Here is a 13,559-nt window from a genome sequence, read left to right as displayed (position 1 = left end):
AATAAATTGAGGAATAAAAAGATTAATTTAATTGAATAAAAAATATATTATTATAATAAAAATATATTATGTATTTTTTTATTTTTATAATATAAAAGAAAATCAGGTCAATTCTATCTCTTGTTTAAGTAATTTAAATATTAAATCTTTTACAACAGTAATTTATTTTTACATTTTTTTTCCTAGAAAATCGTCTACGCATGTTAGATTTTTTACCAAAGGTATTTATGACGTAAGCTCACAATTGTATCCCTGTATGGGGTAGTCAGAGGTACATTCATTGCAAGATGAACTAAGTACCCACACCTCACCGAGCTTTTAGACCAACGTGATAGGTGGTGAGCCGTATCGCCGCCTATAATGATCGAGCCAACTGTGTTAATGAAAGCTACTAACTTATTCGCTCCATCATCCACTTTTGTATTAATTCAAAGCTACGCCAAACAACACTGAGATTTTAAAGGGAGTGTGCGGGAACAAACAATTTTAAGGGTGTGGGAAACTGGACCGTGTGTTCTGGGTGTAGGGAGCGCTGGTAAGTAATTATAATAAAACCCCACACAAATAATTGAATGAACCGTATTACTTATTGAGACGCGTGGGTTTGCTCGCGCTAGAGATGTGACTGACCATAAATGGTAGTTTATTAGGTATGTCCCGTACAGTGGGGATGTTGGTTGCAAAGCAACCAGCTAGGACGTGAAGTCAGTCTGGCCAAGAGCGATGCCGACCAGAGAGGTGGACATCGTTACATCACTATTTAGCGCATACTTACTTACTTAGTTACTTGTAACAGAATCAGAATCATTTATTCAACGTCATTATCATAGATAAACTTGTTGAAGGTCAATGTGACATTTTTGAATTTACGTCATATCGTGTTATGGCCGAAGAGATGAAATGACAAGAACAGCAACACATCTTTGAAATCAATGTAGGTATACATTACAAATTAATAACTAGAGAAAAATATTTAATACCAGGCATTTTTATCATTTAGGTAATCATGAATCTTATAATAAGCTTTTTTACATAAAGTAAGCTTCACATGAGCTTTAAATTTATTTTCTGATAAATTCAAAATACTAAATATTACTTGTTATTTTATTGTAAAAACGTATACATATCCCCAAAAAGGATTAATTTGCTTAGCCTAGAATTTTGGATAGCAATAAAACACGCTTAAGAAAACACGCTTGAGGGTGCTCCGGCTGGCGTGAGATTCAGTGCGGTGTCTAAGAAGACTATGTTTGAGAAAAGCAGGCAGAGTGAGCTGTAAGCGATAATTACTCCAATCAAATGACCCTTAGTGCGCTTAGCACTGCCTCTTGCGACTCCGATGGGGCCCATATACGGTACGATTCGTCTGTACGATCGATCTGACGATTGATCGCATCGCAAATGACGCTCATACACGAATGTAACGATCGATCATTAATTTATTTGAAACTGAAGTATAAACACGTGTTCTAATAATTCAATATGTGCCTAATAAAATGGAAAATGAACTTCTTTTCCTTACCTATGTGGCGGTAAATTTCATTCGGCTACAAAACAAAAAAGCCTAAATAAATGTGGGCTAAGAAATGGCTATTAAAGCGAAACCAGTATTCGCATATAAATATTTTAAAGGAATTAGGGTCCATTCAAACAGACACACACATTGTCGATTCATCGTTACGATATTCATGATTACATGGGTTTTTGTTCCGATTACCGATATCGTCTTCGATGAAGTAAATCATTAACGATCTTGATATACACTATCGATTCGTCGTTTCGATCGGTCTGAAGCGACGGATCGTACAGACAAATCGTACCGTATATGAGGCCCTTAAGAAGACTATGTTTGAAAGAAGTGGGCAGAGTGAGCTGAAAGCGATAATTACTGAAAGAGGAACCAATCAAATGACCCCAAGCGCGCGTCGCACTGCCTCTCGCGAGTCCTACACACCCGTGGTCGCGGGGGGTAGGGTGGCGCTGCTCACGCACCTTTGTGGATATACTATCTTCACAATACAAAAATAATACGTAGGTTTAAATAACCGTATAAAAAACATAGAACACGTTCAGCTGCTTCTCTTCCCGGGCATGTCGTAAAAACCGACAGAGGGATTGTGTCCTCTAACATGATGGACTAATGTTATGGGCGATAGGCTGATCCCTTATCACCATAAGGTTCATCATATCCATCTTTGGACTTCGTATCAACAGTGGCTGCAAGTTGTCTTTGATTACTTGTGGCTCTGCCCACCCCATTAGGGATTACGGGCGTGAGTTTATGTATGTATGTTTAAATAACCATAATTTATGTATTCTTCATGTCTGAAGTGAAAAAATATTATTGGTTTTACACTAATATTATTGTGAATATCAGCACCTTGGTGTTGAATGGAAGTTTGTGTTGTCAACCGTTATACACCTCAGTGAAGTTAACTTTAAGGGGCGTTGTTTAGCCTGTACGTACGATTAATGTTTTTATTTTTTTCTACTCCTCTACTTTAATCTGGCATTTAAATAACCAAAAAGTCTAATATAAGTACATACATAATTAAACTCTTTGAAAAAGTGTACGCTCTATGGCCTATAAAAGCATTGTTTACAAAGTGTAACTGTACTATAATGTCGCCAAAAAAGCATTGTTGTTGTTTTTTTTTTGACCTGGAAACTGGCACCTTTACTTTGTTTGGTGCCATAGATATACTATAAAAAAAAAGTATACATTTGCCGCCATTTTCCCGCGCGTTGGAAAATAAATTGGAAAATTTTTGTGTTTCGTTTAAAATTACGTCGTCGTAGAAAAAGTATTGTATGCAACGTTGTATAACTAGGTCAAAAAATGCTCGTGGCGTCTCTTATTGCGATGTTCGCCAAGGCTCACATCGCAACTCACGCCACTCGCATTTTTTGACCCTTCTTATACAACTGTTGCATAAAATACTATTATGAAATTATGTTTTATTGTTACATCATTGTTATATGTTTCTCTCTCTCTCTCTCTCTTTATTTAAGAGCTGCGCTCTTGTCGGTGTAGTAATCGCCATTACTCCATAGATAGGGCGTGTAGAACGGTGGTTGCCCCAATCGTCTTCCGTTCCGCAGTACACCGACCAATTTCTTAATTAGAGCCCTACCAGAATCCATTTCCTCGGCTTCCAACCAGTACTGATACCGCTGCTGCCCGGCATCAGGGGTGCGCTTTTAATATATGTTTAAAATTTAATAAAGGAAAAACTAAACAAAACTGAAAGAGGAAAAACGTGGATTACACCGCCCAAGGAGTTGGATTCGGAGTAATTTCAGAAGTCTGCCTGAACTGTAACACTATAAAACCAGCCGCAGCTAATGAACATAAATTTTAGGGATCGTTTTCTTCAACCCAAGGCTCTATCGGCAATTCAAAAGGTTTTTAACATTATAATTACAAGTACCATCAAAAAGGGTTCCGAACAATTGTAGTACCCTCATTAACTGTGTCTCGAACCATCGAGATTCTACTCTTAATTGAGATGGCATTTAAAAACAAAGGGCCTTGGGATTTGAAATCTAAAGCACAATTTGTAAAATTCTGGTTCTAATTGAGAGTATTAACGGGGTATTACTTTAAATTAGGATTACGATTAACATTTATATTTCATTCCTGACATTTAAACGTTAGGCTTGAACATTGCTGGCGCGGAGTGGGTGTACAAAGTATACATACTATACATCTCTGCCTACCCCTTTCAGGGATTTACGTGTGATGCTAACGTAGCATCCCACATCACAAAATTCTCTTTGTGATCTGTAGTTTCTTAGATAGATTCCTATTTTTTTATTATATTTATATTAGGTTAGTTAAGTTTGTAAGTAGATTTATATTCGTTAATTAAGTACCTACCTACTTACCTCCTAAATTTTCGCATGCTTATATATCTAGCGGAATAAATGATTTGATTTGATTTGAAGATAATACATACGTCCTTACTTTATGTGCTCTAGAGGGCGCCATGTTGAGTTTAGCCTGACGACATATACGCTTTTAACCAACGGCCTCTGTGGTCCAGTGGTTGAGCGTTGGACTCACGATCCGGAGGCCCCGGGTTCGAATCCCGGTGGGGACATATCACAAAAATCACTTTGTGATCCCTAGTTTGGTTAGGACATTACAGGCTGATCACCTGATTGTCCGAAAGTAAGATGATCCGTGCTTCGGAAGGCACGTTAAGCCGTTGGTCCCGGTTACTACTTACTGATGTAAGTAAGTAGTCGTTACATGAGTCATGTCAGGGGCCTTTGGCGGCTCAATAGTAACCCTGACAACAGGGTTGATGAGGTTGGTACGTCACCTCACAACCCACACGATAAGAAGAAGACCACCGGACAATCAAGACGCTTACTAACACATCATTTAATTTTGTTAAATTCTGACAGGTATTTTAGAATTTATGATAAGAAAGCTTATGGATTAGCTCGGTGGCGCAGCGGTAAACGCGCTCGGTCTGCGATTGTTGAAGTTAAGCAACTTTCGCAAAGGCCGGTCATAGGATGGGTGACCTCAAAAAAAAAGTTTTTATCTCGAGCTCCTCCGTGCTTCGAAAGGCACGTTAAGCCGTTGGTCCCGGCTGCATTAGCAGTCGTTAATAACCACCAATCCGCACTGGGCCCGCGTGGTGGTTTAAGGCCCGATCTCCCTATCCATCCATAGGGAAGGCCCGTGCCCCAGCAGTGGGGTCGTTAATGGGCTGGTGATGATGATAAGAAAAGTCTTTATAATAAATATTACGGAGATTTTCTTATGCACTCGTAACAAAAGACACGACGACGCGACGTAATTTTAACTGTCTTGTACGAAACGCCGTGTGATTCTTCCTGGCTGGACCACTATTCAGTATACAATTTCGAATTGTATCAGGAAAATCTACATAATAAATAAATAATTAAAAAAATCATTTTCTACGTCCTTATTACTTGACTAGCGGCCGCCCGCGACTTCGTCCGCGTGGTTTTCGGTTTCCGCGGTAAGAATTTCCGACTTTTTAAATGATTAAATTTAGGGTATAGACTCTAAATCTCATAATTAAAAAAATTAAAGATCAATCACAACACAACCCTAATCATAGGCCTGGCATTTTTGTAGGACCATTTAAGATAAAAAATTCCATCATATCATACAATACATAATGTGTAACGGTTTTGTCAGCGCACGCCAGAATTGCTCGCAGATGGTAGATTTTTTCCTACTTACTTGACACTTAATAATAAATAATAATCATCATCATCAGCCCATTAACGTCCCCACTGCTGGGGCACGGGCCTTCCCTATGGATGGATAGGGAGATCGGGCCTTAAACCATCACGCGGGCCCAGTACGGATTGATGGTTATCATGATTAGCCCATTAACGTCCCCACTGCTGGGGCACGGGCCTTCCCTATGGATGGATAGGGAGATCGGGCCTTAAACCATCACGCGGGCCCAGTGCGGATTGATGGTTATTAACGACTGCTAATGCAGCCGGGACCAACGGCTTAACGTGCCTTCCGAAGCACGGAGGAGCTCGAGATGAAAACTTTTTTTTTTGTGGTCACTGATGGTTATTACCGACTGCTAATTCAGCCGGGACCAACGGCTTAACGTGCTTTCCGAAGCACGGAGGAGCTCGAGATGAAAACTTTTTTTTGTGGTTACCTATCCTATGACCGGCCTTTTGCGAAAGTTGCTTAACTTCAACAATCGCAGACCGAGCGCGTTTACCGCTGCGCCACCGAGCTCCTCAATAAATAATAATATTATCGCCATGTTTTTGACAATTCACACAATATCTTTATAAATAGTAGCCTATGTGTTTTCTGATATATAAGCTACATTATTGTAAAGTTTCATTAAAATTCATTCAGTTGTTTTTGCGTGAAAGAGTAACAAACATCCAAATATCCATACTCACAAACTTTCACATTTATAATATTAGTGAAATTCCATACTATAATCTCTAAGACTCACGGTGCCGCGCCTGGGGAGAAATACTCCCTAGCCAGATCACTTTGATTTCTTTACATTTAAATAAATATTGCGTTTTTTTTAAATACAACAACCACTTCTTATTAAAGTTTACACAATCAAGGTACTACATATTGGAGGAATGTATTATTTTTTAAATATCCCCCCCCCCCCGTTTAATATACTTTTTGATCTCAATTATTGTGATTTAGTTAAGTATCTCATAATCAGAAAGAAGATTACCAAATATATACTTTTGATATAAGTACTTTTATAAAAAACGAAGCGACTTTCCTATACCGTAATCGGTTCGACACCAAATCAGTTTAATGTACAGAAATCTACCCGGCCGTAACATTATACACGTATAACATTAATTATCTTTTAATTATTTGATGTATTATTATTTTCTTGGTATTCATGACAAAGTACAGGCCGAAATAAATGATTATCGAATTTGTTTTCGAATTCATATTTGGATCATAATTGGTGAAGGCAAACATCGTGAGGAAACCATAAATGCATTTTCGGAGCTATGCGACCTAACCTATATTAGGCTGGTTATCCCTTCGTGGGTCGGAAGGTCAGACAGGCAGTCGTTTCTGTAAAAAACCGAACCAGTCAAATCGGTTAGGTAAGCGGACCCTGTACTAACGGGATAATGCTAGGGGGATGACATGAGAAAGTACAGATTATGTAGATTTTAACAGCCTCCGTGGTCTAGTGGTTAGAGCTCACGATCTCTGGAGGTCCGGGTTCGATTTCCGATGGGGACATTATCGAAATCACTTTGTAAGACTGTCCTTTGTTTGGTAAGGACTTTTCAGGCTTGAATCACCGAATTGTCCGAAAACGTAAGATGATTCCGTGCTTCGGAGGGCACGTTAAGCTGTTGGTCCCGGCTATTATCCGTAAAAACACCTCCACCAACCCGCAGTGGAGCAGCGTGGCCCCATTGAGGAAAGGCTTGTGCCCAGCATTGGGGCTGTTTATGTATGTATGTATTAAGAAATTGTGTGCTGAATAGTGGTCCCGCCAGGGAACATCACACGAAACGTCAAGTTTGCTCCCCGCAGACCAAAAACATGATAATAAATGTCTGGCGAGTTATAAAATTTGAAAACTGGTGCAGTGAGAAAATAAAAGAAAATCTCCAAGAATTCCCAGTTCGTCCTAACTTTGGGAGGAAACTCCGAAACCTTTACAACTTTGCTGAGTGCTGCACTGTGTGGCTATTACTTTATTATATACCACTGTAAAACCTCTAAAATATAAAAAAATACTACATATAATTCAGATTTTAATGTTTTTCTCTGAGTAACCCGTGGGTAAGCTCTGTAATTATACTAAAAACTATATAATACATAATATTATAATATATCGTTTCGATGCCTGTCATTTATATATACAAAACTTTTGACATTCTTATCCAGCTTAGTTATCCCACTGCTGGGCAAAGTCCTCCCCTCGAATCCTCCTTTCTTTTCGACTCCGTGCTATCTCCGGCGAAGAGATTTCTCTTCGGTAAACGTAATTGACATTTACCATCTTTAATTACTTTTTGCTTCCGCCATCGATGGAAAAAATATATGCAAAATCATCTACATTTAGTATCTTGACAGGATTTTCTACTTGCTACCGACGTTTGAGTGGCGTAAAAAGCTATAAGTAAGTAAATAAAAAATAAATAAAATCATTCAACCTTTCACATCCGCTATCAAATGTCAAAAATAATATACAAAAAGCCTATATTTATCATTTTGACAGGTTTTGCTTCCAGCTACTGACGTTTGAGTAATTAAAAAAGTTGTAATAAGTAAATAAAAACATTTCATAAGGCCGCCCAAATTGTACTGTATTCATGTGTTATGTCTGATTGTGAAATTTAGTTCTGTGCAATAAAGTATATTTGATTTGATTTGATTTCCCTTTTCGTTTTTGTGACGTAAAGCAACCGAAACACATACGAGTAAACACATAGCACAAAACAAGCATTGAAACCATGACACAAGTTGCTCAGTTTCAGATTCATGACTGTCTTGAAATTTCCTGGTAATTTCGCCTTTAGAAAAGCCGCCTCCGCCGAAAAGATGGAAAGTCATCAGGATTTTCCATCTTTGCGGGAATATAAAATGTCATTTTATTAAATATAAATAAACGGCTGTCCTTCGCTATCCAGCGTGGAAACGCGGCTAGTTTGATGGGTACCTTTGCGCCGGGAATAACACGAGGTGGATTATTTGAACATGACACATGTGCACATTAACGTCAATTCATTAAAGTTAGATTCATTATGGATTAATTTAAAAATCATTTAATTATAACTTTTTGTATTTATGTATAATTAGACTAAGTTTTTATTTATTTATTATAATTCAATTTGTATCTGCCAGTTTAAATGTTGATTAAATGAATTTATGTTGTATTTAATATAAATAATATAAGAAACATGAAGAATAATTTAAGAGAAAATACAGGATATAAATACATTAAATTTAATGTTTTCCCCTACATTCATTAACTTGGAAATTAATAACGTTTATGCCGGCGCTCTGGCTTCGCGTCTTTTAAAAATACCTAGAAATGTTTAATATACATTTACTTACGTGAAAATAAGGTACTTAAGTATATATCTAAATAATTGGCGATAAGTGAAAAAAAAACATGTTCTTGAATTTAGTATGAAGCCTTATTTAAAGTGAGTTTGTGTTTATTAAAAAAATAATAAAACTTATATTATTATCTTCAAGTTTAACTTTTGTGCGACATGATTGAATCCTTACCGTCTTATCCTGCAGCAGATGAATCCTGCAATTCAAATGCGCGTCTTCTCCTAATTGTACCGTAATTTTGGTTATATTCCCATCCTTTCCATCTTCAAACGTTGGCCCATACCGACTGTCATGGTCAAAATATATGTTCTTCACTGAGACCACATGCGGTACAATGGGGACATCAATTTTCGGTAAGGTCTTTTCTGTTGCGGTGTTTGCTTCGGTAGGCAGGTGGGTAGGCTGTGGCACTTTGAAGGACTTGGTGCTGTCAATGGTGGAATTCCCAAGACGAAGCATAATAGGGGAAGGAACTATGCCCGTGGTGAGGGCGTAGAATGATGTCACAGTCCGGTCTTCCTCCGTTGATGATGTTGGAGGGTCTTCTGTGGAAGATAGGAAGGAGAAATTAGCTGGAATAAAATAAAGTTACTTTTAGTTACAAACGCGCCCTTTATACTTTGCGTTTTTTTTAACCATTATCAGGTATACTTATTTTTTTAAATCCAAATATCAAGTATTACAAAAAAAGTCAAATAACCTAACTTAAAATTACTTAACGTAGAACCCACTCCGTGTCAAACCCGGCCCAAAAGTATTTATTTTGATTGTGCAATAAAATATTGTAATGTACTTAATAAGAGACTTTCCAGGCTACTTCCCAAAAAAAATGGCGTTGTACAAATTTAAAGTGATAGTTACATTCTTCTCATTGCTCGGATATTCAGATAATTATTCAAAAATATAATGGAATGGCACAGACAAGTATAAAATTAATTGTTGCCTCCAATCCAAATATCGGATCAGGGGGGTTAAAATGGCCACATCGAAACAATTCATCTAAGAAAGTAATATTGCAATTTGACATTTGCGCATATAAAAATAATGCGCAATGCAAAGAAATGTCAAATAGCAATATTGCTTTCTTAGATGAATTCCTTCAAAGTGGCCATTTTAACCCCCCAGATAAGTAAAGAATTATGTTACTACCTATATTGCTTCGCTTTATTTTGATCAGAATAATAATGGGTGGAAGATGTGTTGTGCCTAGGTGTAGTAACAAGGGTCATCATCTGTACCCAAAAAGAAAGATAACAGATGCATGGCATCATCATCATCAGCCCATTAACGTCCCCACTGCTGGGGCACGGGCCTTCCCTATGGATGGATAGGGAGATCGGGCCTTAAACCACCACGCGGGCCCAGTGCGGATTGATGGTTATTAACGACTGCTGATGCAGCCGGGACAAACGGCTTAACGTGCGTTCCGAAGCACGGAGGAGCTCGAGATGATGTTTTTTTTTGTGGTCACCCATCCTATGACCGGCTTTTGCGAAAGTTGCTTAACTTCAACAATCGCAGACCGAGCGCGTTTACCGCTGCGCCACTGAGCTCCACCGAGATGCGTGGCATATTATGTCTGATATCCTTGAAATTAGGTGGTTACACGAAGGCATTTCTGTACAGCGCCATCTATATATTGTTTGGGGAACATAGCCTGGAAAGTCCCTCATCAAAAAAAAGCTTAAACTGCGAAAAAAGTATCTGTTCGGATGGATGATAAGGTCGTAACCTGAACGTTAGCGCAATAAATTTATAATACGAGTACTATGATTGCTTTACTTTTTTTCTTTAAGTACCTTCTCTTTTGCTTTTTTATTTTTTAGACATCTAAAATAGGCCTAGATTAGGATATTAGGCTCTGTACAACTGTTTTTATTTTTGATATTTTTTTATTACTTATAGCTATACTTTTTTTTACGTAGTACTTAAATATTTATTCATCATCGCTAATTTCAGAGCCACGCTCTTGTCGGTGTAGCATTTTCCATGCTACTGTTTTAGGGAGATATAATAAAAAAATAAATAAATATAATATATAAATATTTATTATTTAAATAATTATTATATTTTATATTCTCTAAAGATCGGAAATAATAAAATTTATTATAAAACTTATTTTCAACCAAAACTGCCTTTTTCCAATTGATGGCTGCTTTTCATTTAGTAGTAACTTATCCTACAGACGGGATACATTCCACGTTGTTCCACATTTTATACCAATGTATCACAAAAAAGCAATGTACCAATGAATTTAAGATTCGTAAAATTATTAAATTTATTTAATTAATTTTGAGTTTAGTGATAGAGTGAGAAACAGTGTGATAAGACAGAGATGTGGTGTAAAAGACGATATAGTGACTAAGATTGAAAAGGGAATGTTAGGTTGGTTTGGACACGTAGAGCGGATGAAGGATAATAGAATTGCAAAAGCGGTATATAAAGCGAAAGTTGGTGGTAGGGCTGGCAGAGGAAGACCGAGAAGGACTTACAATGACCAAATTGGAGATGTCCTTAGAAAAGGTTTAATACGATCTACTCTGTACCGGCGTGCGTGTATGAAGCGATTGATGAATGTGGAGGAAGCAAGAGAAGTGTGTCAGGATCGAAGCAAATGGAATTGTATAGTCTCTGCTTACCCTGGTGGGAAATAGGCGTGAGTTTATGTATGTAATTTTGAGCTCATTCCAATTATAATTCGTTAAAATTAAAATTAAATTAAATTTAATTTTACCGAACTATTATTAGGATGAGGATAAAAATTAAAAGCTCAAAATTAAAGGTAGGCGGCAGTATTGTCGAGTGTCCCTAAATTTTGACAGTTTTCCAGTTTGGTAGTGTTCAGCTAAAATTCGTATTCGTCGTTTATGCAATCATAATTTAAAAGAGGAAAATAGTATTCTTTGCTTGAAATTCCTATCTCAGTAATAAAGCTAATATCTTCATAGTCCAACTAAAGATGATAAACATAATCATTTCTCCAAAATCATCTACACATGTACAATGAAAATAGAGCTATCTATAGATAGCATAAATATAAATCTTACATTGATATTCTGACTATTTTATGGACAATAGACAGAATCGCTATTATTCCTGATTCAAAATTCAAAATTTAAATGTCTTGTATACTCTTAGTAGAGTTTCTTAATAGGGGCTAGCATCGATAGTAATCGATAGCATCGCTGGTGTATTTATATATGTCTGTTCATAGTGTAGAAAAACCATGCTATTTTTGAAACTATTTTTGAATTAGCTACTGGACAGTTTTTGGCAAGTATTTTAAAAATTACAAACGTCTATTTTATACCACTTAAAATATTTTATTTTCTCAAAAAAGCTTTATATAGAAAAAAAAAAATTATGCTCGAAAATGGTTGGTCACGTGACATTTTTCCCAGTGGCGTTACATTTCAAAAAATAAAGAAACTGTCAAACTACGCTTCATTTCGTAAAACGTGTTGAAACATTGCAACCTGGCAGATAATATTTGTTTATTTTGTGATATTTGACGTCACACGATGCTCAATCATGGCCGCCCGTGTTTTTGGTCTTGTAATACACGACTTAAATCTCATTCTTACTTTGTAAAAATAAAATATTTATAAATGATCTTAATAAAAAAAAACTAATATCCGACATAATGGCCCCGATTCCTGCAGACACCGTCTAATTTTATTTTAAGTTATATCCGTCATTTTCATATCCGTCGAAAAGGAAAGGGACGGATGATTCACAGCTCTTAATTTTAGAAAGAATGAGTAAATGAATGAATAACCCGGGCGAATCAAAAGGTACGTCCCTGGTATGCAATCCGTTTGACGTGCTGTCTACTTAACTGTGTCGGGTTATTGACGGATGTAAAATTTTTAGACGGTTGGTTTAGATTTGTGCTTAAAATTGACGTGTGTTCCATAAATTTTATGCTTGTCGATTACCCGTCCCTTTCCTTTTCGGCGGATAAGAAAATGACAGATATAACTTAAAATAAAATTAGATGGTATTTACAGGAATTAGCACCATTATATACTTTATTCTTACAACTGTCAAGTAACCAAGTAGTTACCGACGGTCTATCGATAATGTACTATCGAAGAACAACTCTAGTATTACCGCTCCAGTGAATGTTAACAGCTTTTTCGTGGAATCCCATTTCCATTCTATTTTATTGTTCACCAACAACCGGTTTGCACTGGATTTTGCCGGTTTGTGGATAACCGTTGGACAATTAAACGCTCGGCTGGCTGGCAATATGAGAACTAAACATGTACTACATTTAAATTACACAAATGCAAATGATATAAATAAGCGGTTTCGTAAACAGGTCTCGTAAAATCTTTAGTTTCTATTTTGGAATGTTCAGTATCAGAAGCTTTTTAAGTAAGGTTCAGTTGAAGTGTTAATAATAATTGTTATAATTTGTTTTATTTTTAATTTTGTTAATAATATATGTTTTAGTTTTATTAATTTTATTTTTGTTTTGTTTGACAAGCCATTTTTTGTTCTGTAAGTAACTGTTTGTTTATGGTGTACTTAAATAAAGTTTTTTGAATGGAGTATCTGAATCAAAAAGAATGACAGGAGCGCCCACTTCTCGACCGACTCCGCCGCCGCCGCACGCGCGCTTGTCAATTAATTCGTTTTATAATTTACTTAGATTTCATTAAATTAATAATCAACACGCAGTCTACTATTCAACCAATGTCTTTTATTTATGTACTATCTCTGCTAGTTTTTTTAATGACAAACCGGGAAGATAAAATGCATTCTACGTTATTTTGCTCGTCCAGTCCAGCATAAGCAGGATTCATAGGTACAAAAGATGATGATGACGACGTAAACAGAGACCATGGAATTTCACTTACGATCCTTGTAAACTAATTTCAAATCTTGTAGTCTTATCAAAATCCTCATACATCCCAGCCGTTTTAGAATATAGAAGCCAAACATAAGTAAGTACTTTTAAGTT

General features: G+C 36.7%; 2 protein-coding genes across 2 annotated transcripts in view; one reads left to right on the top strand and one right to left on the bottom strand.

Moving 5' to 3' along the window:
• The window catches only part of LOC126370578 (uncharacterized), a 185,939-nt gene that overhangs the window by 7,540 nt on the left and 164,840 nt on the right, over positions 1 to 13,559 (bottom strand). Inside the window, exon 3 of the mRNA XM_050015525.1 lies at positions 8,762 to 9,135. Within this exon, the coding sequence (XP_049871482.1) occupies positions 8,762 to 9,135 (374 nt within the window). The remainder of the gene's footprint in view (positions 1 to 8,761; positions 9,136 to 13,559) is intronic.
• Positions 1 to 13,559, top strand: part of LOC126370826 (uncharacterized) — a 185,639-nt gene that overhangs the window by 97,328 nt on the left and 74,752 nt on the right. The window lies entirely within an intron of this gene.

The sequence above is a fragment of the Pectinophora gossypiella genome, chromosome 11 (genome assembly GCF_024362695.1).
Source record: "Pectinophora gossypiella chromosome 11, ilPecGoss1.1, whole genome shotgun sequence".
In the NCBI taxonomy this organism is placed as follows: Eukaryota; Metazoa; Arthropoda; class Insecta; order Lepidoptera; family Gelechiidae; genus Pectinophora; species Pectinophora gossypiella.
The sequence above is the reverse complement of the archived record's forward strand: the minus strand, read 5'-3'. Positions and strand labels throughout refer to the sequence as shown.